At 51.6% G+C, this 27,713-nt stretch overlaps 3 protein-coding genes across 18 annotated transcripts; 2 read left to right on the top strand and 1 right to left on the bottom strand.

Moving 5' to 3' along the window:
• Positions 1-40: 40 nt before the first annotated feature.
• Positions 41-3,269, top strand: HTRA2 (HtrA serine peptidase 2). Of its 2 annotated transcripts, XM_054474778.2 has the most exons (8): positions 41-612; positions 717-921; positions 1,011-1,205; positions 1,431-1,463; positions 1,689-1,794; positions 1,948-2,017; positions 2,711-2,806; positions 2,912-3,269. In XM_054474778.2, the coding sequence occupies exons 1-8, from the start codon at positions 107-109 to the stop codon at positions 3,075-3,077; spliced, it is 1,377 nt and encodes a 458-aa protein (XP_054330753.1). In that variant the 5' UTR covers positions 41-106; the 3' UTR covers positions 3,078-3,269. The 2 variants fall into 2 exon arrangements, with proteins under 2 accessions (XP_054330753.1, XP_054330754.1); XM_054474779.2 differs by lacking the exon at positions 2,711-2,806 and having other exon boundaries at positions 107-612.
• Positions 3,218-24,221, bottom strand: LOXL3 (lysyl oxidase like 3). Of its 4 annotated transcripts, XM_063648578.1 has the most exons (15): positions 24,037-24,139; positions 22,474-22,798; positions 20,329-20,492; positions 19,508-19,722; positions 9,230-9,289; positions 6,779-6,998; positions 6,367-6,547; positions 6,072-6,226; positions 5,662-5,829; positions 5,366-5,528; positions 4,618-4,861; positions 4,403-4,518; positions 4,192-4,328; positions 3,974-4,085; positions 3,218-3,771 (listed from the first exon to the last, which is right to left on the bottom strand). In XM_063648578.1, exons 2-15 carry the CDS (start codon positions 22,784-22,786, stop codon positions 3,698-3,700), a joined length of 2,322 nt encoding a protein of 773 aa, XP_063504648.1. In that variant the 5' UTR covers positions 22,787-22,798; positions 24,037-24,139; the 3' UTR covers positions 3,218-3,697. The 4 variants fall into 4 exon arrangements, with proteins under 4 accessions (XP_063504648.1, XP_054330737.1, XP_063504649.1 ...); XM_054474762.2 differs by lacking the exon at positions 9,230-9,289 and having other exon boundaries at positions 24,037-24,221; XM_063648579.1 differs by having other exon boundaries at positions 22,474-24,151.
• DOK1 (docking protein 1) lies at positions 19,159-27,713 on the top strand. 12 transcript variants are annotated; one of them, XM_054474769.2, is made up of 7 exons: positions 19,186-19,311; positions 24,608-24,709; positions 24,954-25,019; positions 25,317-25,614; positions 25,740-25,833; positions 26,053-26,237; positions 26,468-27,713. In XM_054474769.2, the coding sequence occupies exons 3-7, from the start codon at positions 24,991-24,993 to the stop codon at positions 27,272-27,274; spliced, it is 1,413 nt and encodes a 470-aa protein (XP_054330744.1). In that variant the 5' UTR covers positions 19,186-19,311; positions 24,608-24,709; positions 24,954-24,990; the 3' UTR covers positions 27,275-27,713. The 12 variants fall into 12 exon arrangements, with proteins under 12 accessions (XP_054330742.1, XP_063504654.1, XP_054330744.1 ...); XM_054474768.2 differs by having other exon boundaries at positions 24,882-24,974; positions 25,315-25,614; XM_054474767.2 differs by lacking the exon at positions 24,608-24,709 and having other exon boundaries at positions 19,159-19,311; positions 24,802-24,974; positions 25,315-25,614.

Here is a 27,713-nt window from a genome sequence, read left to right as displayed (position 1 = left end):
GGAGGACTTCAGGTACCGGCGTGCCCCGCGTCCTACTGTCCGCCTGCTCGCGTCCAAGGTGCCGCCTCTGAGTAGGGCGGGCGAGGAGGCAGCCAAGGCGGAGCTGATGGCTGCGCCGAGGGCGGGGCGGGGTGCAGGCTGGAGCCTTCGGGCATGGCGGGCTTTGGGGGGCATTCGCTGGGGGAGGAGACCCCGGTTGACCCCTGACCTCCGGGCCCTGCTGACGTCAGAAACTTCTGACCCCCGGGCCCGAGTGACTTATGGGACCCCCAGTCTCTGGGCCCGGTTGTCTGTTGGGGTCACTGAACTCCGAGCATGCCTGACGTCTGGGACCCCGGGTCCCCGGGCACAACTGACTGCGGTGACCCCAGATACCAGGACCCGGGAGGCCTCAGAGAACTCTGGAACCCGTTCGCGCGCGTGGCTGGCGGTGGCGCTGGGTGCTGGGGGGGCAGTGCTGTTGTTGTTGTGGGGCGGGGGTCGGGGTCCTCCGGCCGTCCTCGCCGCCGTCCCTGGCCCGCCGCCCGCTTCTCCCCGAAGTCAGTACAACTTCATCGCAGATGTGGTGGAGAAGACAGCACCTGCCGTGGTCTATATCGAGATCCTGGACCGGTAATGGTGGGGGTAGACCGGGAGGCACTGAAGCCACGGGCTGGAGGGCGGGCGGGTAGGAGGGGTCAGAGCCTCCTCTTATCTGTGCTTTCCCTCCATTTCAGGCACCCTTTCTTGGGCCGCGAAGTCCCTATCTCGAACGGCTCAGGATTCGTGGTGGCTGCCGATGGGCTCATTGTCACCAACGCCCATGTGGTGGCTGATCGGCGCAGAGTCCGTGTGAGACTGCTTAGCGGCGACACGTATGAGGCCGTGGTCACAGCTGTGGATCCCGTGGCAGACATCGCAACGCTGAGGATTCAGACTAAGGTGGGGGCTGGGGTAGGCCAGGTCTGGTTGGAGCTGCTTATTTGCTCGCATCTTCAGATGACAGGTGTCTTATACCCATTCTCCCTTAGGAGCCTCTCCCCACGCTGCCTCTGGGACGCTCAGCGGATGTCCGGCAAGGGGAGTTTGTTGTTGCCATGGGAAGTCCCTTTGCACTGCAGAACACGATCACATCCGGCATTGTTAGCTCTGCTCAGCGTCCAGCCAGAGACCTGGGACTCCCCCAAACCAATGTGGAATACATTCAGACTGATGCAGCTATTGATGTGCGTCCTGATAAGAGAGAAATGACAAATGATGGGGGAGGGGGAGAGGCTGTGGTACAAGCACCAACTGATATATGGTGGATGAGCCTATATAGAGCTTAGGCTGCAAAAATGTGGCCACTCATTCATGGGCTGAGAAAGAATTTGCAGAAAGTACCTACATCCTGGTATGCCCCCAGACTTAGAATCCCCAGATCTCTTTCATGTTTTCTCCTTGTCCTACAGTTTGGAAACTCTGGAGGTCCCCTGGTTAACCTGGTGAGTGAGACATCCTTCCTTCCAAGAATCCCTGCCCCAGGTTAGTGTGGGAAGGGTAGGTTTTCCCTAATTCGAGGATGTTTGATCAAGTTTCTGAGCAGTTCTTTGTTGGCTATCTCTCAATATCCAACCAGATCTCCCCAACACTTGCTGGTACTTTTGTTCGGGTGCCCCCATCCCCTACTATTTGTTTGGGCTAGGGAACTGGGGGCTGTATCCCTGCAGGATGGGGAGGTGATTGGAGTGAACACCATGAAGGTCACAGCTGGAATCTCCTTTGCCATCCCTTCTGATCGTCTTCGAGAGTTTCTGCATCGTGGGGAAAAGAAGAGTGAGCCTGGCTTATGGGGAAACGGGTTCCTTTAAAGTGGTGGAAATAGGGGAAGGGCATTCATTGGGACTTCCTGGAGGGTAGTCTACTGGGAGAAGAGGGCGGGGAAGGAAGGATATAGCTGGGTGGGGCTTATTTGTCCCTCTGTCACAGATTCCTCCTCTGGAATCAGTGGGTCCCAGCGGCGCTACATTGGGGTGATGATGCTGACCCTGAGTCCCAGGTATGAACTTTAGGGATAGTGACATGTAATGTGACCAGTGTAATCAGAGGTGGGCACCTCTGTTGAGCTTTGTTCTCATTTCTGTCTTTATCTAAAATGAACTGCGTCACACTTGAAATAATCACAACAGCTGTCTCCCTTCATCATCTTGACTTTCTTATCCCACTTCACTTTGTACACCTGTCACCAGATTGATTTCATCCTGTTACTGCTTTGATTTCAAGGCTTCAATCCATTAACTTGGCATTTAAGGGCCATTTTCCATCTGTCTGTAAATCAACTTTCTGGACCTGGCTGTAATACCTTCCTATATGAATACTCAGCCAACCTGATTTCCTACTCCCATGTTTTTTATTTATGCTGTTCTTGTTTTATATGGTTAATATCAGACCCATCCTTTTAGGCTCAACTTAAGTTCTTTCCCCTTAAAGCTTCTCTTAGTATTCTAGAATGACATTAGTGCTATTGATTTAACACTGTTTGTCATTTGGTGCCCTCGTGTGGTGTACATCTTTTATGTACATGTTGCACTTTATTGCTAGAAGACAGAAAGTGAGTTGCCATTGTATTTTGTAGTACCTAGCTCATGTCCTGTCTGTATATTTATCAATGTGTTGATGAGAGACTTGAGGTGGAACTCAGGATGGGGAGAATGCCTGGGTTTGGCTAATAGGGTGATCTGTGTACTTTCAGCATCCTTGCTGAACTACAGCTTCGAGAACCAAGCTTTCCCGATGTTCAGCATGGTGTACTCATCCATAAAGTCATCCTGGGCTCCCCTGCACACCGGTGAGGGAGAGGCTGCAGTGTGATATGGGGATGGGCAAGGTGTGCATGTGTCCTTGAACTAGGCTTTGTACTCCTTCCTTTCTCTCTGTCCATTTTTCTCTGTAGGGCTGGTCTGCGGCCTGGTGATGTGATTTTGGCCATTGGGGAGCAGATGGTACAAAATGCTGAAGATGTTTATGAAGCTGTTCGAACCCAATCCCAGCTGGCAGTGCAGATCCGGCGGGGACGAGAAACACTGACCTTATATGTGACCCCTGAGGTCACAGAATGAATAGATCACCAAGAGTATGAGGCTCCTGCTCTGATTTCCTCCTTGCCTTCCTGGCTGAGGCTCTGAGGGCGCCGGGACAGAGGGTTAAATGAACCAGTGGGGGCAGGTCCCTCCAACCACCAGCACTGACTCCTGGGCTCTGAAGAATCACAGAAACACTTTTTATATAAAATAAAATTATACCTAGCAACATATTATAGTAAAAAATGAGGTGGGAGGGCTGGATCTTTTCCCCCACCAAAAGGCTAGAGGTAAAGCTGTATCCCCCTAAACTTAGGGGAGATACTGGAGCTGACCATCCTGACCTCCTATTAAAGAAAATGAGCTGCTGCCATCTTTTGGGGGCAGTTAGTCAGGTGCTGCTCTTTGTGGTGTGGTGGGCTCTGCTCTCTTCTGCTCGGTGCTGGGCCTGGGAGCAAAGATTCCCATGCTTGGCTACAGATACTGACAGCTGGCCTCTGAAGGAGGGTGAGAACTTCTGCTTGACAGTTCCACACCCATAGTGCATGGTCTGATGAGTGCAGTTGCTGACATGGATTTCTTGGTAAGCTCCTGAGGTAATGGCAGCCTCAGACCCCTGCCATTAGGGGCCAGTGGTGGTTTGCAGAGGGCGGTGGCACTTAGATAATCTGGTTGCTGGTCTGGCCAGGGTAGCGTTCAAACCTCCTGTTGGCCTCTTCACTGAAGGCATCACCTGCAGAGTGGACAGGCAATTTGGGAGGCGCCCTGCACAGAGGGAGGGAGATAGACCCACTGTGGAGAAGGGTGGGTAGAAGTGGAGGGACTGAGAGCTCCAGAGGAGGGTGGGAAGATGCAGAAACAACTTATGGAAAAGAGAATGAACGTCTTTCCCTCCCATCCCCTAATCTTCCTGGGTTGCTCTTCCCATCAAATACCAATGTGGCAGTTGTGCACCCAGATTCGATGTCCATCATATTTGCAGTTACATTTCATTGCATTGTTGGTAAAGTCACTCTCTGCTACTTCAAAGTTGGGGTTGATGACAACCTGTGAGTGAGAAAAAGGCCACTTAACCCAGCGACAATCCTCAAATTCAAAGGTGTCTTTAACGCTCCCCCCACTCACCCATCTGGAAGCCCCAGACTCCAGGTACCTGGAGAATGTAGTTTCCTGGCTTCACATCCGTGATGTCAATCCACTGACAGTCAATGTCATGCCGGTAGAGATCCCAGCAACCCACAGTGATGCCTTGCTCTCCAAAGTTGGCACACTCATACCTCTTGGAGACATCTGGAGGGATTGGCATATGTCAGTGTAAGGAAAGGCTGTGCAATGGATACCATGTGGTCCAGGCCCCAACTCACCCTCCTGACACTCAGTGTCTTCGAGACAGAAACTAGCTTTATGGCCCTCAGCCACCTTGGTGCCATTTGGGGTGAGGATATCATAGTGAGTGAAGATGTCCATGCTGTGGTAATGCCTGTGGGGAGAAGGGAACTTCTGTTTCCTTCTCTGCCCCCAGAAGGTTTGCCCCATCCCCTGTGGCCTTGCCCTTCTACTTGACTCCCTACCCTCTCACCCATGGCACTCGTGCCACACCCAGGAGTGGCGCCCAGCCTTGGGCCTGAAGTCAGCTCGTCCCAGGTTGTGGATCTGGGAGGAGAATCGGAGTAGACGCCGGTGACCATAGGGCCAGTTGGCTGAGCGGGCTGAGCTGGCCAGGCAGTTCTCTTCCGCAGCACAGTACAACATATGCAGGGGCCGGTCTTCGATGTAGGCGGTCTCCTGCACCAGTGCTGAGTGCAGCAGCAGATCTGATGCAGCTGCACCAAGAAAGGAAGGGGGTGTTAGAAGTCACTGCTGACTTCACAGAGAGGGGTGCTTCCATCCCTCCCTAGTGTGTAAGACTAATTTTTGTTTGTTTGTTTGTTTGAGATGGAGTCTCACTCTGTTGCTGAGGCTGGAATGCAGCGGCGTGATCTTGGCTCACTGCAACCTCTGCCACCTGGGTTCAAGTGATTCTCCTGCCTCAGCCTCCCGAGTAGCTGGGATTACAGGCGCCTGCCACTGCGCCTGGCTAATTTTTGTAGTTTTAGTAGAGACAGGGTTTCACCATCTTGGCCAGGCTGGTCTTGAACTCCTGACCTCGTGATCCATCCGCCTTGGCCTCCTAAAGTGCTGGGATTACAGGCATGAGCCACTGCACCCGGCGAAACTGGTTCTTTTATGGGGAAGGAGTGCCCCTCCAGATTACAGCCCCCTTTCCCTGCAAACGGGTGGCCCAGACACTCCCTTCCCCGGCATGCATCACCCCCTCCTTCACTCACTCTCAGAACAGATGACTCCAGCAGTGAAGCGGGTCTCTGTCCTCTTGCAGGTGATGTGGGTGCCATGATGGGCACACTGATCCAGGGACAGCTCAGTCCCTGTGCAGCGCACTCCACTCATCACCACCTCTGTTATATTCCCAGAGTCCCAGTACCAGGTCTCCTGGGGACATATGCAGATGTTTCTGTAAGGCCCAGGATCCAGCATCTTGGGCCAAGGGACTCATTCCTCAGCCCTCTGCCTAAAACACAGGCTTTGAGACAACAGCCTTGGCTCCCCTCTCCTTCCCACTCACCTGCAGGCCGTGGTTGGCGTAGCCCAGACCCAGTTGCCTACAGGCCACCATGGCCTCCAGGGTCCCCCAGTCATCCCCACAGATGAGGCCCCAGCGAAGGGGCCCAGGTCCCCCTATTTGCACCTCGACTCGCCCCTCATGTTGGCTGCGGCCCCCACTGAGTCGGATCTGTAGTGACACAGAATGGAAGCGCTGGAGGAAGCTTTGGGGTGAGGTAGTGGGAGTCTGTAACAGATGTGGCTGAAGCGTGACTCAGAGGCACATATGGGCTAGCAAGTGATGGGTCAGGTGGGAGCTGCAGGATGGCAGGGGCCTGGGGCAATGGGCTGGGGGCCATTGGACTGTAGATTGGAGGCCAGACCTGGATAGGATGAAAGCAGACCGCAACCAAGGTGGAGAGGATGACTGACCCTGGTCTCTGCCCCAGTGTAAGGTAGGTTGCACCGGACCCCGGCATCCTGGCTATGCGAACAATCCTCAGCTGTGATGTTCTTGTGGGGGCACTTCCAGAGGGAGAGCTCCTGTCCAGAGCAGCAAACTTCACTCAGGTGGATAGCACCCATGCCTAGGGCCAGATGGCAAAGATCAGGAAGTTGTAACTAAGCATATATTGTCTGCCCAGGGGACACCTAACCTTCCGAAGGAATATGCCCCCCAGGAGCATGTACCTCCTTCCCTCTCCCTCCCACCTCCATGCCGCCTCACCCTGCCCCATGCGAGCGCCACTCAGAGCTTCTCGAGCACTCCCGAAGCCCAGCTCCCGACACACCACGCTGGCTGCATGCAGGTCCCACTTGCGGTCACAGACTGTGCCCCATGTGCTGGCCTTCAGGACTTCTACCCGGCCCTCTCCAGGGTGGGCGCCACCCTTTAGACGGACACAGGCCTGTAGAAAAGTGCCCAAAAGAGGCAAATGGCAACATCTGCACGGAGGGCTAAGCAGACCTGGGAGATGAGTGAGACTTTGGCGGGAGGGAGTGGGTGGTATCAGGTCTGTGGCCCACCCCCTGGAAGGCTCCTCTCTGTCCTCAAAGGTCAGGGTTGTGCTTAGTCTGGGGTTGCCAGGCTAGGGGTTCTCCACTGGGGTGGGAAAGGTCATAATCACTGTCTCACACACCTCCCCCTGAGGCTTCGACTGTTGTTGCTTCTTCTGGCCACTGGACGCCGCGTAGAGAGGGCCTGGCACACAGCTCACCACCGCAGGGCCCCCCCCAGGGCACCTGGCGGTGTCATTGGCACGATAGAACTCCAGGGAACAGAGGGAGAGGTGGGCCTCCGTGCCCACGCACGCCACCCCATGCAGACCAAAGGAGTGTTGCTGCCGTTGGGCCAGCAGCCTAGGGGGACAGGAGTGAGGTGCAGTAGGGTAAAACAATGCTCCTGCCTTGGCCCCACAAACATCCTCCCACTGCATGCCTCCACCATGCCCCCACCCTTTTGTGACCATTTATCCCCTCTTCTTCCCCCTTCCGTGTTTCCCTGGGGAGATATATGGGGATTGCGGAGCTTCCAGGCTGAGGGAGCCTCAACTACCCAGATAGGAGGGGCCTTGGGGACCTCCTGCAGTAGAACAACCCTAAGAGAAGGATGGCTAGTCTCGACTTGCCTGGAAGAAACTGTTCCAAGTGGTTTCAGGCTGCTGGCCCTAAAGGAGGCTGAGGCTAAGGCCTCAGGGAAGGGGAAACCAGGACTTTCCAGTTGGAAGAAATGGCCAGGAGGGAGTGGCTGACACAGGAAGCCTGAAAAGCCAGGGCGAGCAAGTCCTTCTGTGATGCTGAGACTGGAATAACTGAATGAGTCAGGATGCAAAGGACTAGGGAAGTCTCCCATCTCCATGGCTCCGCAGAGGCCAGAGACTACAGAACAGATTAGGAGGGGCAGATGCAGCAAGAACAGACCAGCAGGTAGACGCAGGAAAAACTGGGACTGGCATATGCAAGAATGAAGAGTCTGTAACTCTTCATTCCTGTGCTGTATAAATGCAGGACAGGTCAAAGTTTGAGGGAATAAATGACCAGAGAAAGGAGATGGATGTGAACAACAAAATGGCAAAGACATCCCAGGACCTGTGCTGTGTAAGTCTTTAAAAAGGCAGTCCATGCTTCTGCAATTTCAACATAACAGTGTCCCAAAGCCATCTGAATAGGATAATGGGACTGAACTATAGATGCTAAAGCTTGGAAATGCTGCCGAGATGTTTGAGAGAATGGGAGGACTTGTTTATCGATACCAACAGAATGAGAGGCTGCAGTGAGGCATGTGCCAGAGTGAAGTAGACTCTGCCCAAAACAGCTGGGTCAAGCCCGCAGAGAAAGGGAAGAAGATGAGGTCTGGTGTTGGTGGAATGGGCCTGTGAGGCTGATGTGGTCATGCATTATTGCTATAATGTGCCCTATCACTTGATGTCAGAGGAAGGATGGAATATGATGACTTGAAGCCATTGGCTAGGAAGACACAGGAGGAGGAAAAGTTTATACACAAAACAGACAAAGGAAGCCTGGAGACTTTACAGAATATCTTTGGAAGCTCAGGATAAATGGATCCTGAAGATCTAAGAGATCAGGCACTCTCCCACAGTCCTGTTTGGCTGAAAGTAAAAGTCAAACAGCCCATCACAGGAAAAAGATATCTATCTTCTAAACATCCTCATCCCCGTTGTCTACAATGAACAAAATAAAAATGGCAGTGTGTACTTTAATGTGCGGGTCAGGGAAGGCTAGAGTGTGGCCATGTTGGGCAAAGATGACCCTAAGCTAGAAGGGCACTACAACAACATCCCCAAATTTCTGAGATCATTTGAAATCACCAGAGAAGCTGGGGAATGAGGACTATGAGGGGACCACTGGTGAGACTAGAACTTGTTGAGAACAGGAGGAGAGAAAGGGATGAATTATCGATACTTCAGTCCCTCTTGAAGTTATCAGGGAGACTTTTAATGTGCAAACTGCCTTTTGAAGACAAGTTAGATGTAATTACAGGGGTTGGAAGCTTCCCGCTTTGAGTTCTAAAGGAGCCCAGGAGGAAAATTAGGGAACTGGGAGCCTAATTGTGGAAAATGAGCCAGAGCCCTGGGGCAGGGGCTGTCAATCTGACTGCATTCCTTGTAAAGGTTCCAAAGGGGACGCTGAGTTTCACTCCATCTCGAGTAAGCTGGTAGCACTTATTTTTAACAACTAATCAAATAAAGCATTTGATTTGGGAACACTGATCCTTTAGGGAAATGTAACCTCTTACAGGAGAGGCAAGTATGGCGTCTGAAAGAGAAAAGCACCAGGTTGTCTCCTGGAACTCACCAGGGGAAGATAAGTAAACATGTGGAACGAGGTAGTCAGTGAGTGAAAAAACCAACAAATCCTAGGACAAGCATCATTCCTGAGACCAAGGTAAGGACCAGTCTTGCATAACACTTCAGTAAATGCCCTGGAAGGTGATTTCTAAGAGCTGCTGCTGCTCCTCCTCTTGGTCAGCTCTTTCAGCCACACGGGCCTCCTGGACCCCCTCCCTCCCTGGCCACAGCCGGGTAACTCCGTGCTCCCTCTCCTTTCCACCCAACCTGAATTTTATTTACCTCTTGGTTGGCCCCCTGCCCACTCGGGGTTTGGGTTTGACTTTAAGCTTGGTGATTGGTCTGCAAAAAGGAGAAGGAAGTTGGTAGAGGTAGTGGTTACGTATGTGACGCAGGAAAGGTACAGGGTTATTTTTCTGTTTCTGGGAAAGACCCTTTGTGGGCAGGATGGGGACGGGAAAAGTGAAGATTTTCCGCATCCACCGTCTGCCGAACACCATTGAACTGCATTTCAGGAACTCATGCTGCTCTCTGGATTCAGCAACAGTAATGGGAAATCTAGTGATGTCAATCCACGTGGGGGAGTTGGGAGAGGGAGAAGGGAAGAGAAAAGGTGGAGAGGGGAGAGAATGGGAATGTGGGTGAACTAAGGGAGGTGATGGAGGGGCAGGAAGGAGGAAGAATGAAGGTGGCTGAGGCTGGAATCCAAGCTATTTGGGGGACGTGTAAAGATGGGAGTCTTCTCAGCCACTCCTACATTACTTCCTCCTTGTGTTCCCTAAGATCAAAGCTTGCCCATCCCCATGCCTGCTCCCTTCACCTCCCCGCAGTTTGAAAAGCCACTTTCCTCACATCCCTAATCCATCAGCTTGGGTTCTGGGATGGACATGGATAGGCTGCCATCCATCCATCCACCTCCTGGGGCCGCAGGGCGAGCAGGAGGTCCCGGGGCTTTTGCCCCATTACCTTCCAAGGGGCTTGGGGTGTCGGGCTAAGACCTTGGCCGCTCGCTTCCTCAACTTTCTGTGAGGATAAGACAATAGTAGTCAGGGTCAGTGCAGAACCAAGTGGAAAAGGCTGGTGCAACTAGGACCAGGGGCAAGATTTCTCTTCTAGCAGTCCGAAGGCTTCCTGGTGGCAGGACATTATAACAGCAGACACTCCTGAGACCCGAGCTTTCTTTTTTCTTTTTTTTTTTTTGTATTTTTAGTAGAGATGGGGTTTCACTATGTTGGCTAGGCTGGTCTCGAACTCCTGACCTTGTGATCCACCTGTCTTGGCCTCCCAAAGTGTTGGGATTACAGGCGTGAGCCACAGCGCCTGGCTGAGACTCAAGCTTTCATAGCTGTTTGGCCTCTTCAGCACATGACCAGGTGGGTGAGCATAAGTGAAGGCCGTGAACTCAGGACGGTGCCCCCATGCCAGCACCCTCAGAAATTAGCTAGGGCAGATGGCAAGTAAGGACTCCTGGGTCCAGATGTTAGTGCTAAACCTCAGTGGAGGGCTAAGGGGAGCATCATTAGGATTGTTAGGATTGCCAGACTGACCAGGCTAGGAGGGAGAACTAGCCTGAGTCAGGTCTAGGGAGGCTACTGTGTCTTCTGTGTCTTTTTTTCCTGGATGCTCTCTTTGAGAAAGACTTCTGGCATTGTTCAGGCCTGAGGCCGCTGGACCAGGACCAAGAACCAAGGCTGAATATCCAAGGGCGTTAACTTGGTTTGACTGGGGAACACAGGCCAGGCTCCTTACAATGACACCACCCTTCCTGCTGAAGTTCCAATCCCATATGCTGTGGTCATTCACAAACTGAGTTCATCTCCCAAACTTACTTCCAGGGAAATAAATAATTTTTCCTTTTTTTTTTTTTTTGTCTTTGAGACAGGGTTACTCTGTCACCCAGGCTGCAGTGCGCCATGGTGCACTGCCTTATCTCCTGGTCTCAAGTGATTCTCCCACCTCAGCCTTCTGAATAGCTGGGACCACAGGTGTGCACCATCATGACTGGCTAATATTTTTTATTATTATTTTTTTTGTAGAAGCAGGGTCTCACTATGTTGTCCAGGCTGGTCTTGTCTCAAACTTCTGGGCCCAAGCTATCCTCCTGCCTTGGCCTCCCAAAGTGCTGGGATAACAGGCATGAGCCACTGAGCCCAGCCTTAGTTGTCCTTTCTTTGAACATGTTCCTGCTCCGCTGTTTCTCTTGAGGAGTCATATTTCAACATAGTACAGCTGGCCTTCCATATCCATGGGCTCTGCATCTGTGGATTCAACATCCATCTGTACTGAACATGTACCAACTTTTTTCTTGTCGTTATTCCTTAAGCAATAAAATATAACAACTACTTATGTAGCATTTACATTATGTTAGGTATTATAAGTAATCTAGAGATGATTTAAAGCATACAGAGGATGTGCATAGGTTATATGCAAATACTATAGCATTTTATATCAGGGACTTGAGCATCTTTGAATTGTGGTATCCTTGGGAAATCCTGGAACCAATCCCCCATGGGTACTGAGGGATGACTGTTTAATGTGTGAAGACACCTTGGGATTTAAATATATGTATATATTTTAAACCAGTCAGAAGCTGTTTGATATTTCCTGCCTCAGCTTCTTCCTGAGGATGTACTTAGTTGGTCTCTTTGCCAAAGTGTCCAAAGTGTTGGACATTCCTGGCAAAGAATATACAACTCTCAGGTCCCTTTACTGAGACATTACTAATAGTTAGACTCTTTCATCTTACAAATATGGTGTGAATTTTTTTCTCCAAATGTCTTTTTCTCAAACATGTCTAAAATGTCTAAAATGAAATACACCTGGCCTCTTCACCAATCAACCTGGAGAGTTCACCTTGATCTCCAGAGCAGTACTAAAACATTTTGGTATTATCTAGAAATTTAGAAGTACCTCTTCTCTAAATTATTTAAGGACCTTATATCATCAGGTCTTTGTATTATTTATATATATATATATATACACACACACAGATATGTAATCTTATTTCATATTTATATAAGAGTTTAGACCCTTTTATCTTATAAATATTTTATATATAAAATTATATATAAGTTATGTTAAGGACTTTGTCCTTATTGAGGACCAGTGCTGTTATTTGTCTTGATTTAAGTTTCTTCATTCACAGATGTGTTTGTTTCCACCTACCATTTGTTCCTTCCTTCAACCATCAAACATAAAAACCTATGTAGGCTGGGGCAGCGGCTTACGCCTGTAATCCCAGCACTTTGGGAGGCTGAGGCAGGAGGACTGCTTGAGCCCAGAAGTTTGAGACCAGCCTGGGCAACATAGTGAGACCTCGTCTCTACAAAAGATTTAAAAATTAGCCGGGTGTGGTGGCTCGAGCCTGTAGTTCCAGCTACTCAGGAGGCTGAGATGGGATGATCGTTTGAGCCCAAGAGGTCGAGGTTGCAGTGAGCCATGATGGCGCCACTGCACTCTGGCCTGGTCAACATAGAGAGACCCTGTCTTAAAAACAAAGAATCAAACAAACAAACAAAGAAAAAACCCAAAACAAAAACCTGTCTACATTTGCATATCCTCTTCTCATACCTTTCAACTATTTTTCTTCTCTAAGTCTACTGTCCCTAAATGTTTATAAATTCCATCTCTTACAATTTTTCTCTGCCTGCATACCATTTCTTTTTCTCAACTGAATCCTTTTAAACATTCAAATCACTCCTACACATGCACACACACACACACACACACCCCCTCTACTCATCTCTCCTCTCCTTCACAGTAACATTTTTCAAGAGCTGTCCATACTTATCATCTTTATATCCTCTCTCCCTACTGTTTTTTTTTTTTTTTTTTTTTTTGAGACAAAGTCTCGATCTATCACTCAGGCTAGAGTGCAGTGGTGCAATCTTGGCTCACTGCAACCTCTGCAACCTCCGCCTCCTGGGCTCAGCAATTCTCCTGCCTCAGCCTCCCAGGTAGCTGGGATTACAGGCATGCACCACCACACCCAGCTAATTTTTGTATTTTTAGTAGAGACGGAGTTTCATCATGTTGGCCAGGCTGGTCTCAAACTCCTGATCTCAGGTGATTCACCTGCCTCGGCCTCCCAAAGTGCTGGGATTATAGGTGTGAGCCCCCATGCCCAGCCTCCTCTTACTCATTCTTTAACCCACTTCCTCTGGTTTTCCCTACCTGTCACTCTGCAAACTTCTATTTTGTTAAATCCAGCAGACATTTTTCAGTCTTCATCTTAATGACCTCTCTGCAACATCTGACTGTCCTCTCTTTCCTTGGCTGCTATAACACTGTAATATCCTGGTTTTATTCCTAATTCTGCTCATTATTATTATTAATTTCCGGAGTGGCTCCCCAGGGAGCAGGGCTGACTCCTAGGTAGTGTGCCCAGAGCCGCCTATTCCTAATTCTGGTTGCTCTTTCTTGGTCTTCTCTGCAGGCTGCTCCCCTATCTGGTCATTAAAATTTGTGGAGCTCTTTCTTAGGCATTCTGTTCTCACTTCATATAGGGCCCTCTATATGGTCTAATTCACACCTAGTGTATTCATAATCTTGTCTATTTCATTGCCTTCTTGATGTTTCTAGGTAGAGATCTGAAAGTAATCTAAAATGTAATGTAGGTCCAAAAAAAAAAAAAAAAAGATAATTATCTCAGTAAAATCCACTCCAGAAACCTAGGGGTCAATCCTGACTTCTCCCTTTCTTGGATCCCAAAGTCAATCAATAACCAAGTCCTGTCAATTTTACTTCCTAAATATCTCTCCAATCCGTATCTCTTGCTCCTCTCCCGACCATTCTCAGAAATAGAGTCAAAGGCGGGGCATGGTGGCTCATAGCTGTAATCCCAGCACTTTGGGAGGCCAGGACAGGCAGATCACTTGATCTGATCCTGAGGTCAGGAGATCAAGACCAGCCTGGGCAACATGGAGAAACCCCATCTTTACTAAAAATACACAAAAATTAGCAAATTAGCTGGGCATGGTGGCGCATGCCCGTAATCCCAGCTACTCGAGAGGCTGAGGCAGGAGAATTGCTTGAACCCGGGAGGCGGAGGTTGCAGTGAGCCAAGATTGCACCACTACACTCCGGCCTGGGTGACAAAGCAAGGCTCTGTCTCAAAAAAAAGAAAAGAAAAAAAAAATGTATTCAAAATGATCTTTTGGAGTCACAAACCTGATCATGCCATCTCATAGCCCTCCCCATTAAAACACTTCAATGGCCGGGCACGGTGGCTCAAGCCTGTAAGCCCAGCACTTTGGGAGGCCGAGGTGGGCAGATCATCTGAGGTCAGGAATTCAAGACCAGCCTGGCGAGCACGGTGAAACCTCATCTCTACTAAAAATACAAAAATTAGCTGGGCGTGGTGGTGGGCACCTGTGGACCTAGCCACTCAGGAGGCTGAAGCAGAAGAATCACTTGAACCCAGGGAGGCGGAGGTTGCAGTGAGCAGAGATTGTGCCACTGCACTCCAGCCTGGGCAACGGAGCCAGACTCCCTCTCAAAAACACAAACAAAACAAACGAACAATCCAAACATCAAAGACTTCCCAATCCTTTTATCATAAGGACCTGAATCCTTATGATGGCCTATAAGGTCTTCTATGATCTGCAGCCTAATAACCTCTCTTGTCATTTATTCACCTTTGTATTCTCAGCACCTTGCACAGTACTTGGCAAATAGGAGTTCAATAAACATCTGTCAAGCTGAAATGAACTAGAAGAGTGACTTCTTAAATAGCACTGAAGTTCTTAGAGCCTCAATTTCATTACCTGTAAAACAGCACTAAATAGTTCAATTATCTGTACATTCTTTTCTTATTCTAAAGTTCTACAACTTTTACATGTTCTAGGGTAGAACTACCAAAACGAATTGAAAAATGATTAATACATCAGGTTTTGATTTTCTCATTCCCTAAATCTTACTGACTTCCTCTAAAAGCCAGCAGATCCATTTTTTTTTTTTTTTCCTAAGGAGGGGAGAGTTGTTTACAACTATCTTGCCTATCTTTCATAATTGTATCACCTGCGAGAATGCTCCCTCTGCTGGGCCTGACCTGTGAAGGATCTAGATCATAGCCCCATCACAGAATCTCCCAGGGCTCCCGTAATCTCCTTCCCCACGAAGAATGGCCTCTGTGCTTTAGTGTATCTCTTTCTCCAGCCTTTATATCCCAGACTTAGTATGAGATTCTGATATGTCCAACAAATATTCCTGATCTCTAAAAATTATTTCGGTTTTGCATACCTGGGGACAATTCCTGTGTCTCAAACTTTCCAAGGACAGCCCATCTCTAAAGCTAGTTCATATTAACCTGAAGCCCAGAGATGGCTGCTGGTACCATCCTTCTCTCAGGCAGCATCGGAATCATTTTAGGTGTCTGTTCTCTCATTCTCTATGTTCTATCAGTCATCCTACATCTATTCATTTTCCTCCATCTTTGTTTTTACCCTCCTGATAAGCTTCAATTTTAGAACAAACTCCTGACTGGTCTTACTGCATCAAGACCCTCCTCTCCTCATCCACTACTATCAGGCAAACTTTCAAAAACACTGGCTTTATTCTTGTCCCATATAAATACCTTTATTTGTAATTTTTCTATAAGTCAAAGGCCAAACTCTCCAATTTGGCACCTAAAGCATTCCATTCTCTGGCCTCCCTTTATCCAGATCTTCCACTATTTCTCAGTATAAACCTACTCTTGCTAACTTACTGTCTTCCAAATATAAACCATTCATTATCATCTCTGTTGGGGCCAACAGTGACTTTCCTGTTGCTAAATCCAGCATTTGTTTCTCAGTCCTCATGTTTTTAGGTCTGGGCAGCACTGACTTAGCTGGTCACTCTCTCCTCTTTGAAGCACTTTACTTGGCTCCCAGGCCACCACACTCCCCTGGTTTTCTTCCTACCTCACCTCACTGTTTGCATTCATCTTATCTTCCGACTTTTAAATATTTAGTCTCCCCAAGGTTCAGTCTCTGGGCCTCTCTCTGTCTTTTAAATTTACATTCACTTCCTTGGTATGTTGTCCAGTTTCAGGACTTTATATGTTTTATTCAACTGAACTCCAGAGTCCTATATTAAATTACCTAACTCAGCCTCGCCACTTCAAAGTCTTAAAGAATCTTAAATTTAACAGGTCTAAAACCAAGTTCCTACCCTCCACCCCCAAGCCCGTCTCCCAACAAAACATGCTCCATTCACTGTTTTCCTTGTCAGGTGAGGCCAATTTCTTACTTAGCTGAGGCCAAAAACCTGGAGAGAGCCTTAACTCCTCTCTCTCACATCACACTGAATCCATCAGCAAGTCCTATTGCTCTGCCTTCAACTATCTGTAAAACTTGATCATTTTTCACCACTTTCACTGGTCACCATCACCTTTCACTTTCTTTACGTGGCTTTTAGAAGACAATAACCCCATAACTAGCCACCTGACTTCTTGCTTCTACTGCATCCCTTACAGTCTATTCCTAATAAAGCAGTGAAAGTAGTACTGAAAAAAAATGGAAGCCGGATGTCACACCTCTGCTCCAAGCCCTCCAGTGGCTCCTTATCTCCCACAGAACAAAAGCCAGCCTCTGCCAGATGGCCCGCAGGATCTGGCTCCCCATTCTTTTCCGATGACCACCTACACTGCATCTCCTACCATTTTCTTCTTTTTCACTCAGCTCCAGCCACAGTGGCCTCCAGGAGAAGGAGAAGAATGCCTTATTCCATCACCCACTACACACACACACAGGCACACACACACACCCCAGAATATTTTCATTTTTGATCCCTCTTCCTGGAAATGTTTATCTAGAGGTCTGCATAGCTTGTGCCCTCACCTCCTTTAAATCTTTTCTCAAATGATGCCTTCTCCAAGAGGCCTTCCTTGACCACTTATTTATTTACTTACTTACTTAATTTATTTTTATTTTATTTTTATTTGAGATGGAGTTTTGCTCTTGTTGCCCAGGCTGGAGTGCAATGGCGCGATCTCAGCTCACCACAACCTCCACCTCCCGGGTTCAAGCGATTCTCCTGCCTCAGCCTCCCGAGTAGCTGGGATTACGGTCATGCGCCACCACACCCGGCTAGTTTTGTATTTTTAGTAGAGATGGGGTTTCTCCATGTTGGTCAGGCTGGTCTCGAACTCTTGACCTCAGGTGATCCGCCCACCTCGGCCTCCCAAAGTGCTGGGATTACAGGTGTGAGCCAACGTGCCCAGCCTTAGTTAATTTATTTTTTGAGACAGGGTCTTGCTCAGCCACCCAGGCAGTATACTGGCATGATCACAGTTCACTGCAGCCTTGACCTCCTGGGCTCAAGCAATCTTCCCACCTCAGCCTCCCAAGTAGCTGGGACCACAGGCACGCACCACCATGTTCAGCTAATTTTATTTTTAAAAAATTATCTGTAGAGACAGGGTCTCATTATGTTGCCCAGGCTGGTCTTGAGTTCCTGGGCTCAAATAATCCTTCCACCTTGGCCTCCCAAAGTGCTGGGATTATAGACATGAGCCATGGGTAGCGTCTACAACAGTACGTGGCACACAGTAACATCTCAGTAAATAAATATTGGGTGAATGGATCTCTACACCTTTGTTCATGCTATCTTCTTCACTGGAAATGTCTATTTAAATTCTACCCATCTTTCAGAACATGGGGTTTAAATCAGGGAAGGTAAGCAGCACAGAGAAGGAAATGCAGCCCCAAGATGGATGAAAGTAAAGAGGCACAGCACGTTTGTTTTAAAATGGTTTGAGTGTCCAGGCCAGATAAAGTACCGAAAGTCCTCAGTACTGAAAGACATTTCAGATGAGCCTCAGAGCCAAGGCAAAGAAAGTGTGAGCAGGTATAGAAAAGACTGCAGACTGGATAATATCCTGACTTTCAAAAGAAAAAAAAGGAGAAAAAGGATTCCTCAATTCCTCAATCTACACATAAGTAATATTCTAGAATAAATTATTAAATAGAAGTTTGTAAGCATTTAGGAAAAAATAAGGTGATTCTTAGAGACCTAAAAGGATTTCAGTAAAAATAGACTCATACTACTATGATTTTCTTTTTTGACGGGATTACTAAATTGGAAGGCTGGAGAATGGCTGTGAACATAGCATATCTGGATTTTATCGAAGACTAACAGAATCTCCCATGATTTCATTACAGATAAGAAATATATAGATAGATAAGGTGAAATGTTGGTTACATCATTGAAGTTTTCTGTTTCTTCCCAGTTGGTGGAAGGAACATATTTTACAGCTGATGATTAGAAGCTTGATGAAAATCTACAGGAACATTTTGCAAGAAGAGTTAGACTTTGGTTTTAAACATTTCCACAACAACTTTTAGCCATTTGGATGAAGCCAGAAGGCAAAGCTGCCATGTCTGTTCAGCAGAGGAGGCTGAGGGGAAATGACAGATGGAAAGTCACATCAGGACTCAAGATAATCTCATGGGATCATCATGGCTTTTTTATGGCTTCTAAATTATGTATCAAAACAAATTAACAGGGTAAACATCACCTATACCTGGGTTGGAAAAGGCTGCTCTATCAGTAGGAAGCATAGGGAAGACCTGAACTGGTTTTAAGCGATGACAAGTTCAGTATAAGCAGTGGGAAGCTGCCGCAGTAGGAAGACAGTGTAATCCAAGCACGCTTCAGTCAGGGTTGAGGATTTCTACAGTGGCTGGCCGCATCAGACCCCATCTGAAGTAGTGTGCCCGCGGAAAGCTATCCGGACATCAAGAGGCCTTTCAGCAATACTGATCTAGGGAACCACTGAAGAAAGGGACGATTTTTGGCTCGCAAAACAGATTACAGTGAGAGGGTGTAAAGATTTCCAAATAAATGCCTGGCTGTCAATGGCAGTTTCTCAAAAAGATCAAAGTAGATGTTCCAGGGAAGGGAGACGTTAAGCACAGGCAGTTCCCAGGGTGATGCGTTTCCCTGGAAGCCGGACTGGACCCCAGGGCTCCTGCGCAGGTGGAGAGGTTCGGCCTCGCTAAAAGAGAGTCTGGGAAACTTCCAGGACTTCCAGGAGCCCCGAGGGCTCCAGCATTCACATACGCGCCCCGCCCCGGGGCGGCCCGTGCAGAGAGGCTGGCGTGGTCTCTCCTGGCGCCCTCTGGCCACCGCGCGCCACCGTCCCCGGGCCCCCGGACCCTGGGCGCCCAGCCCGCGCGGGACACACCCAGGCACCGCCTCCCAGGGGCGGCCGCGTCCTTGCTGAACTCGGAACTCGCTGGCCGGCAGCGCCAGCGCTGGAATCGCCCCCGGGCTTGGGAGTGGCCTCGCGAGGCCGGCGCGCGCCCCGGGGCCGAGGAATCCGTCTGCCCGCCCAAGCGTCGGCCACGAGAGAGCGGGAGCCTCGCTGCTCCCCATTTCAGGTACTCCCTTGGGGCACCTTTCGTGGTCCCACAAGATTTCCCAACTCTCCAGCTTTGCAACGGCCTCCATATTTTCCCGCGCGTCCCGATCCCCGGGTCCTCCCGTGCCCCGGACCTGCTCAGATGTCTCCCAAGGCTATTCATCAGGGAGCACCCCAATCCCGGCCCGCTCCGCCCGGCGCCCGCGGCCCCTCACCTGTAGAAGGCCGCGTTGACCCTCTTTTCGCTGGGAAAGCCCAGCATCCCGCAGACCACGTGGCTGTTGTGGGCGCTCCAGCCTTTGTCGCACACTTGCGACCAGCCATCAGGAAGCCTGACTTCCACCAGCCCCTCCGTCACGGGCAGGGGTCGTCTGCCCCACCCAACGGCGGGTCGAATTCGCACCTCCTCCACTTGCAGGTGATGCTCTACCTGGGGGCGGGGCCACAAGCAGGGAAAGAATCCCAGTGGCACCTTTCATGTGTCCTGCTACCCTTAAGGAACCCTGCTTGGTGTGCCTGCTGTAAACCCAGTGGCGGGATGGGCCCGAGGCGGCGCTGAGAGAGCGGCCACGATGGCCGCAGTCCGCGGTGTGGACTCTCTTGCAGCCAGCAGCGCGTGGGATGTGCTGTGCTGTGCTCCCAGAGAGGATTCAGGGCACTAGGAAGGAGCACCTCCCTGTGCCTGGAGCAGGAGGGAGCACTTCAGAGAGGAAATGGCTTTGAAGGAGGAGAAAGTGAGAAGGAAGATGTCTCAGGAAAGCAGGAACATTTGAGGAGAAGGAGAGCACCAGGTGCCCCAGGGGTGACTAGGGATGAAGCTGGAGAGGCTCATGCCAGGTTTAGCCCCTTGAATGTGAATGCTAAAAACCCTGTTGGATTTTACAGCATCTGGGAGCTCTATCATTTGCTTTTCCAAGTCTCCCACCAATCCAAATGATCCCCCAGGGGTAACTACTTCTAATGTCTCCCCTAACCACCCCACAGTCCTCTCGGCTATCCTGGGTGGTGTGTGTGTGTATGTCTAGGAAATGCAGACCTCAATGACATTGGAGTCCGAGAAGCCAGGGAGGCGCTGGTCTTTGCAGATGACCCCAGCGTCCTCATCGTGTGTACAGTCACTGTTCCCCCAGCCCCGGGAGGCACATTCAGTCACACTCTGCTCGGTCCCACTGCAGCTCAAGTTGTCCAGCCAGATGCGGCCTGTGGAAGGGGAGATGAAGGGACACAGAAGCTTGGGGAGGGAGGATGGGGGAGTAATGGGGATGTAGGGAAGAGTGAGTGCTGAGGCCTCCCACTTGGCCACGATGATCCCATCTTTCTGGTATGATAAGGAGTAGAGAAGGGACAGGGGACCCTGGCAGGGAATAGGAAGGGGGCATAAGATTGAAGGAAGATTGGTGTGATCTGGGGATACTCAAGAACCTGATAGGGTGAATAAAAAACCAAGAATCAACCCTGAAGTTCTGATCAGTCTCTACCCATTCATTGATAGCTACAATTAATCAGGTACCTACTGTGTGCCAGGTGCTCTGCCATGGTGTGCACATATGTGATCATTCTTAGAACAGAGCTGCCAGAACACCGTTTTATATAAAGCAACTGGGGTTTAGAGAAGCTGAGCAACTTGCTTAAGACCATAAAGCCAATACATGGGGACTTAGGAGTCTGACCTATCTGTGAGGCTTGGACATCTAAGATCCTTTCATCACATCCTTGCTTGCATTCTCTCGTGTGCCCGCCCTCTCTGTGCTGCCATATAGCCCTTTGTTCTTCTCTTTGTCTGAAGCCTGTTTTTTTTTTTTTTTTTTTTTTAAACGAAGTCTTGTCCTGTTGCCTAGGCTGAAGTGCAGTGGCATGGTCTCAGCTCACTGCAATCTCCGTCTCCCAGGTTCAAGCAATTCTCCTGCCTTAGCCTCCCAAGTAGCTGGGGCTACAAGCGTGTGCCACCATACCCGGCTAATTTTTGTATCTGTAGTAGAGACAGGGTTTCAACCATGTTGGCCAGGCTGGTCTCGAACTCCTGACCTCAGGTGATCCACCCACCTCAGCCTCCCAAAGTGCTGGGATTACAGGCGTGAGCCACTGCGCCCGGCCTGAACCCTGTGGAGTATCACTGGCTTCCTCTCAGAATTGGGCACAGCCTCAAAGGTCATCTGTCCTAGCCAATGTTCAAGGACATCTCATTCACATCCCAACAGGACTTACCCAGCTGTTGTGGAGACACCTAGCTCCTGCCCCACCAGACTGTGTAACCATCAAAGTCCTTGTGACTCTTCATGACTTTCCCTTACCACATCTGATTCAGTCCTTTGGTGCCAACCAGAAAAATCCTTCAGCCACACGACTGTCCTTCCCATGTTTGAAAACAACCATTATGTCATTGCTATGCAAGGTTTTTACTTTCCATATCAATCCCCTGATTCTTCAGCAATTCCTCCTTGAAACTTGGCTTCTGAATCTTTCACATCTAGGCAGCTCTCCTCTGAAAGTATTTCCGTTTTCTACTGTCCCTCTTAAAACACAGCATCTACAAATAACACTTAATTCCACAGGTGGTCTAGCCAGTGGGAACTGAGGGATCAGCTGCAGGTTGCACCTGCTTCTGTCCGTCAATCCCACTGTGGGTTCACACCATGGGCGCAGTCCTAGGCCTCACCTAGGGAATTACTCTTAAGCCTCCACCACCCACACTCATACTTGTCCTAGATTTTATACTTGTCCTTAGACAGTACCACCTTGTTAGTTTTAGCTCTGGCCCATAACCTGATTTTGTTAGCTGCAGTGTCTGTGACCCCTTGTGACTTTGGGACATCCAGATATATTTACCTGCTCTTAGCGTCCCATGAAACCAACTGTACTTTATTTGTACAGGGCTCACCTGTATCTGGGCTGTTTTGTGGATGGCTTTGTAGGATCATACTTTTGCAGCAGAAAAGAACTTAGACATTATCTAGTCATTTTGCACACAGGGCATCTGAGGCTCAGAGAAAGCACTGACTAGCCTGAGGTCACACAGCTCTGGGAAGTAACTATGTTGCTTGGTTTGTCATCCATGGATTTACTCAATGCTGGCTGTTCTTGGTGTCGTGTGTCCCTATGGCTGTGCCATCCTGGTGTTCCTTTTCCCTGCACTTTGGCCACACATAGGTAATACCTAGGATATGCCTGGATCATTGCTCACCTGTTCCAGGGCCATATTTGGCACTGTGGGTCCAGCCTGTGGCCTCTGTGAAGCCCAGCTCCCGGCAGAGGACGTGGGCAGCCTGAAGCGTGAAGTCATCATCGCAGATAGTGCCCCATTCACCAGCTCGCTGTATCTCCACGCGGCCCTCATAGGGCTTCCTGGGGAAGCCAGCCAGCCGGAACCGAAGCCCCTGGCTCCCGGCCTTCTTCTCAGGGCCCGTGGAAGGGGACGGAGACCCCAAGCACGAGCTGCACAGCAGGCACAGCAGCAGCCCCCAGGGGCTCCACTGCCAGACACTGACAGGTCGCATGGTAGGGAAGGCCTGGGTGCCCCAGAGAGAAAGTGTGCGTGAGAGAAACAGATTGAGTGGGGCCCAGAGTCAGAAAGAGAGGGAGAAGTCACGAAAGAAAAACAGACACTGAGTAAGACAGAGACAGCGAGAGACAACAGGAGAGAAAGAGCCCCAGGGACCAAGGAGACAGGGAGAGAAACACATTAAATAAGGGCAGAGGCACAGGTCATAGAGGCACAGCCTGAAAGACCCAGAGATAAGAGACAGCTATGAGAGACCGAGAGTCAGAGAAGGGTCAATAAAAAGAGACAGAGACTGAGCAAGAGACACGTAGAGAGGAAAACCCAGACAGACAGGATGTGAGAGGAAGGGAGACTGTGGGAATGAAAGAGAGAAAACCAGAAAGACAAAGAGGAGAGAGACAACGGATAGAAAATGATAGGGAAAGAACCAAGCACTCAGTATAGGGGAACCAAGCACACCGCGGGTGAGGAGGAGAGGGATTGACAAGAGCCAAGGGGCGGACGTGGGAGGGATCCAGATGACCCCATTTACTCAGAGGGAGGACAGACAGCTGTACTGATTGTGCAGAGAGGCACGTAAGGGGCCCTAGGCGGCCCTGGGATCACAGATCCCCTGAATGGGAGCCCAGAGTCCTAACCCAGCAGATTCCCAGGCAGGGAAAGCTGGCACCAAAGCTCGCCTGGAGAACCTGCTGCACGCCCTCCCCAATACACAGGCTCTCAGATGCCCTGCAGGGTCAAGAGGCCCAGGAGGGCCAGGCCTCAAGGCTAGGCGGGGGATGGGGTAGAGTTGTCCCAGCCTCCTGCCAACACCCCCATCGCTGTCACCGGGCAACGGGAGGCCAGGCGCTACGGCTCCTCAGCCAAGGCCTTCTCTGCCTAGGGCTGAGAACAGCCCCTCTACAGCAAGCCCCCGTCAACATGCTTCCCCCAACCCAAACAATCAATCCAACAAGGCAGCTTTGTTCTGGGGACATTTTGGCTTGGGGACCCAGGGGTAGCGCCTCCCGGAGGAGTCCCCTCCCTTAGGGCGCTCCTGGCGGCCCTGTTCGGAACACCCGTAGCCCCTGCCTCCTGTATGTGCCTCCTCTGTGTACTCTGTCTCACATGCCCTTTGACAAGAATCAAACTCTCAGTTGGGTGGCTTCCCCTCGACTCCATCCCACACCACCCGTTTTCCCTGGTCCCTCCACATCCTTTCCATCCCCTACTCGTTCCCTCTGCGGTTAGCGTGACTCCCCCTACCTTGGCCGAGCAGGACCCTAAGGGCTGGGAGAAGAGTGCTGGTCCTGGAGATCAGTCCTAGGACTTCCAAAAAAAAAAAAAAAATGCTCGGCCAGGGGAGACTGGACCCCCCTCTCTCCCCCCTCTCCGTTCGTCCCTCCCACATCCCCCTGAGCCCTCCCACATTCCGCCTTCTCCTTCCATTCCTCCCGGCCAGTTCCCTCCTCTCCTCCTCTGGGTCCTCCCTCCCCGTGGAGCTGGCCACTGCCGCACCCCCTCCCCCTCCCCGGCCCTCCCGGCTCGTTCAATGAAGCTTTCTCTTCCCGCGGCATGGAAGCCAGGCCTCTGCGGTCAGGGAGCTGACATGCAAGCGGCCGCCGGGCGGCGGGGCGGCCCCGGTGGTGGCGGGAAGCCGTTCAACCCCAGCCCTCCCTCCGAGTCCCAGGCCAGCGGAGTCTAAACAGCCCGGCTCGGGCGGGGCTGGGGGCGGGCCCGGCCAGGGGAAATAAAGCCCCGGAGGCCCATGTGGGTCTCTCCGGTGCCCCGGGCGCTTTCGGGGTGATGTCATGGCTTTCACTCTGACGTCACGTAGGGCATATGACGTCACGCGCAGCCACCACGCCCAGAGGCCAGGGCCCTCGCGCCAAAACCGAGGACTTTCGGTGGAGCCACCGGCGCGCCCCCACGACGGCGGGTAGGGACCTGGGGTGCTGCACCGCCCGGCTAATCCGGGGGCCTCCACCATTCCTTCTCGCTCCTCTCCCTCACCCCACCGTGACCCCCCAGCGGCTGCCGGCGGGGACCGAGGAGGGCGGAAACGCCTCCAGGGAACCCGGCCCCGCCTCCCGCCCCGCCTCCCGCCGCAGGGCCAGGAAGCGCGGAAGGAACCACCCGGGGCCATGGACGGAGCAGTGATGGAAGGGCCGCTCTTTTTGCAGAGTCAGCGCTTTGGGACCAAGGTAGTCTGGCGCACGGATGCCGAACCTTATCCGGGCTAGTAGTGGGTGAGAGAGCCCAGAAACAGGGAGAGGTGGGCAGCGGGCTGGAGCGCGGCGCCGGGAGTTGGAGAGCCGGTGACTTTCCCGTGAAGTTGCTTTGTACACTCCCGGGAAGCGTCTGTAAGTCTAGGGGTTCTGGTCCTGGCGAGACGGAGTGGCATCCTCCTTGGGAAACTTCGCCCCCAACCCCGTTTGGAAGCCCCAGACCCCAAATCGACTTGCGCCGCTCCCTCCTTCCCCGTCGGGACCCGGGCCGCCTGCGCACGCCACTCCCTCTCGAGCCCTCTCACTCTCTCCCTAGAGGTGGAGGAAGACCTGGGCCGTGCTCTACCCGGCCAGTCCCCACGGCGTAGCTCGGCTCGAGTTCTTTGACCATAAGGGGTCGAGCTCTGGGGGTGGCCGAGGGAGCTCGCGCCGCCTGGACTGCAAGGTGATCCGTCTGGCTGAGTGTGTGAGTGTGGCCCCCGTCACCGTGGAGACCCCCCCTGAGCCCGGCGCCACTGCATTCCGCCTGGACACTGCTCAGCGCTCGCACCTGCTGGCGGCCGACGCGCCGTCCAGTGCAGCCTGGGTGCAGACGCTGTGCCGAAACGCCTTTCCGGTGAGGAGCTGCGGCGATGCAGGGTGGGGGCAGTTACCGAGGCAGAGAAATGGGGCTGGCTCAGACCGACCCCCCCTCCCCGCTGAGGAAATTAGGGGTTTCTCGATGCTCTCTGTCTACTACAGAAAGGCAGTTGGACTCTGGCTTCTACTGATAACCCACCTAAGCTTTCTGCCCTGGAGATGCTGGAGAACTCCTTGTACAGCCCTACCTGGGAAGGTAGATGCCTGAGAAGTCCGGGCGGGGATGGAGTGAAGAGGAGGAGGGCCTTTGGGAAGTGGGTGGATACCCAGGGGCCCATGGGGAAGTAAGAAGTAGGAAGGCCCTGAGATCTGGCTTCCAAGTGAGTGCTTGGACACTATGCTCATGAGTCCTCTGGGTCCCCACTGCTGCCCCCGTCCCTCCCCCCGCAGCTGTCTAATCGTGTATGCCTTCCAGGATCCCAATTCTGGGTAACGGTGCAGAGGACTGAGGCCGCCGAGCGCTGTGGCCTGCATGGCTCCTACGTGCTGAGGGTGGAGGCTGAGAGGCTGACTCTCCTGACCGTGGGGGCCCAGAGTCAGATACTGGAGCCACTCCTGTCCTGGCCCTACACTCTGTTGCGTCGCTATGGCCGGGACAAGGTGCAGGGGCTGTCCGGGAGGGCTTCCTGGGTTGGGCAGCTGTGGGAGGGGTGGGGCAGGACAGAAAGTGGGAAGCTCTGACCTTTGGATCCCCCTTTCTTGCCTACCCGGTGACCCCATGTCTGTTCGCAGGTGGTCTCTTCTTTGTAGATAACCCTAACTAGTGCAGGCCTGTGACTCACTTCCTCTGATGGCTCCTGGTAATGTGTCTCCCCCTCTACCCTCCTCAGGTCATGTTCTCTTTTGAGGCCGGCCGCCGCTGCCCCTCAGGCCCTGGAACCTTCACCTTCCAGACGGCACAGGGAAATGACATCTTCCAGGCAGTTGAGACTGCCATCCACCGGCAGAAGGCCCAGGGAAAGGCCGGACAGGGGCACGATGTTCTCAGAGCTGACTCCCATGAAGGGGAGGTGGCAGAGGGGAAGTTGCCTTCCACACCTGGCCCCCAAGAGCTCCTCGACAGTCCCCCAGCCCTGTATGCTGAGCCCTTAGACTCCCTGCGCATTGCTCCATGCCCTTCCCAGGATTCCCTATACTCAGACCCCTTGGACAGCACCCCTGCTCGGGCAGGAGAGGGAGTACAACGGAAGAAACCTCTCTATTGGGACTTGTATGCGCATGCGCAGCAGCAGTTGCTGAAGGCCAAGCTGACGGACCCCAAAGAGGACCCCATCTATGATGAACCTGAGGGCCTGGCCCCAGTCCCTCCCCAGAGCCTTTATGATCTGCCTCGGGAGCCCAAGGATGCATGGTGGTGCCAAGCTCGGGTGAAGGAGGAGGGCTATGAGCTCCCCTACAACCCTGCCACTGATGACTACGCTGTGCCACCCCCTCGGAGCACAAAGCCCCTCCTTGCTCCCAAGCCCCAGGGCCCAGCCTTCCCTGAACCTGGTACTGCAACTGGCAGTGGCATCAAAAGCCACAACTCAGCCCTGTACAGCCAGGTTCAGAAGAGCGGGGCCTCAGGGAGCTGGGACTGTGGGCTCTCTAGAGTAGGGACTGACAAGACTGGGGTCAAGTCAGAGGGCTCTACCTGAGAAGGAGGGCAAGGCTGAGGTGGCTAAGGAGGACCATGGGGAGGTGGCACTAGGGATCAAAGAAAATGGTTAGAACCAGCAGAAGTCAGAGCGTGGGAGGGGCCATGCTGTGTGAGACCAGGGGACCAGAGGGATAGGAGAGTCAAGGGAAGGACAATCCCAGGAAGTCCTAAGAAGTGGGGCAGATGGCAGGGCTGAGGGATGGGCTCTGCATCCTCCTAGACCCATCCCTTCCCCACTTCCCCAAAGGAAGGGACAGCCGTGGGACCAGGTCTGTGGAAAGTGGTGCATGGTCAGAATGGGTGCAGTTTGAGGGGCCTGTGTGGAGGCCTCAGGGAGATGTTGGACTGTGTCTGGATCCTTACTCCTGCATTGTTCTTTGCCAGAGACCTATTTAAAAAATTTGAAATTCTCATTAAAGTCAGCTTGGGTTTAAGAA

Source organism: Pongo pygmaeus, chromosome 12 (assembly GCF_028885625.2).
Source record: "Pongo pygmaeus isolate AG05252 chromosome 12, NHGRI_mPonPyg2-v2.0_pri, whole genome shotgun sequence".
NCBI classification, from domain to species: domain Eukaryota; kingdom Metazoa; phylum Chordata; class Mammalia; order Primates; family Hominidae; genus Pongo; species Pongo pygmaeus.
This window is presented reverse-complemented; position numbering and strand designations above follow the sequence as displayed.

Coding starts and splice junctions, on each gene's coding strand:
- HTRA2 (XM_054474778.2), top strand. CDS start 107: ATGGCTGCGCCGAGGGCGGGGCGGGGTGCAGGCTGGAGCCTTCGGGCA. Junction 1,206..1,430: donor AGACTGATGCAGCTATTGAT/GTGCGTCCTGAT, acceptor CTTGTCCTACAG/TTTGGAAACTCTGGAGGTCC. Junction 2,018..2,710: donor ATGCTGACCCTGAGTCCCAG/GTATGAACTTTA, acceptor GTGTACTTTCAG/CATCCTTGCTGAACTACAGC.
- LOXL3 (XM_063648579.1), bottom strand. CDS start 22,786: ATGCGACCTGTCAGTGTCTGGCAGTGGAGCCCCTGGGGGCTGCTGCTG. Junction 9,290..19,507: donor GTCAACGCGGCCTTCTACAG/GTGAGGGGCCGC, acceptor TCCTTTTTGCAG/ACCAATCACCAAGCTTAAAG. Junction 6,999..9,229: donor GGCAGGGGGCCAACCAAGAG/GTAAATAAAATT, acceptor CTGTCCCCCTAG/GCTGCTGGCCCAACGGCAGC.
- DOK1 (XM_054474767.2), top strand. CDS start 24,915: ATGGACGGAGCAGTGATGGAAGGGCCGCTCTTTTTGCAGAGTCAGCGC. Junction 24,975..25,314: donor GTCAGCGCTTTGGGACCAAG/GTAGTCTGGCGC, acceptor CTCTCTCCCTAG/AGGTGGAGGAAGACCTGGGC. Junction 25,615..25,739: donor TGTGCCGAAACGCCTTTCCG/GTGAGGAGCTGC, acceptor TGTCTACTACAG/AAAGGCAGTTGGACTCTGGC.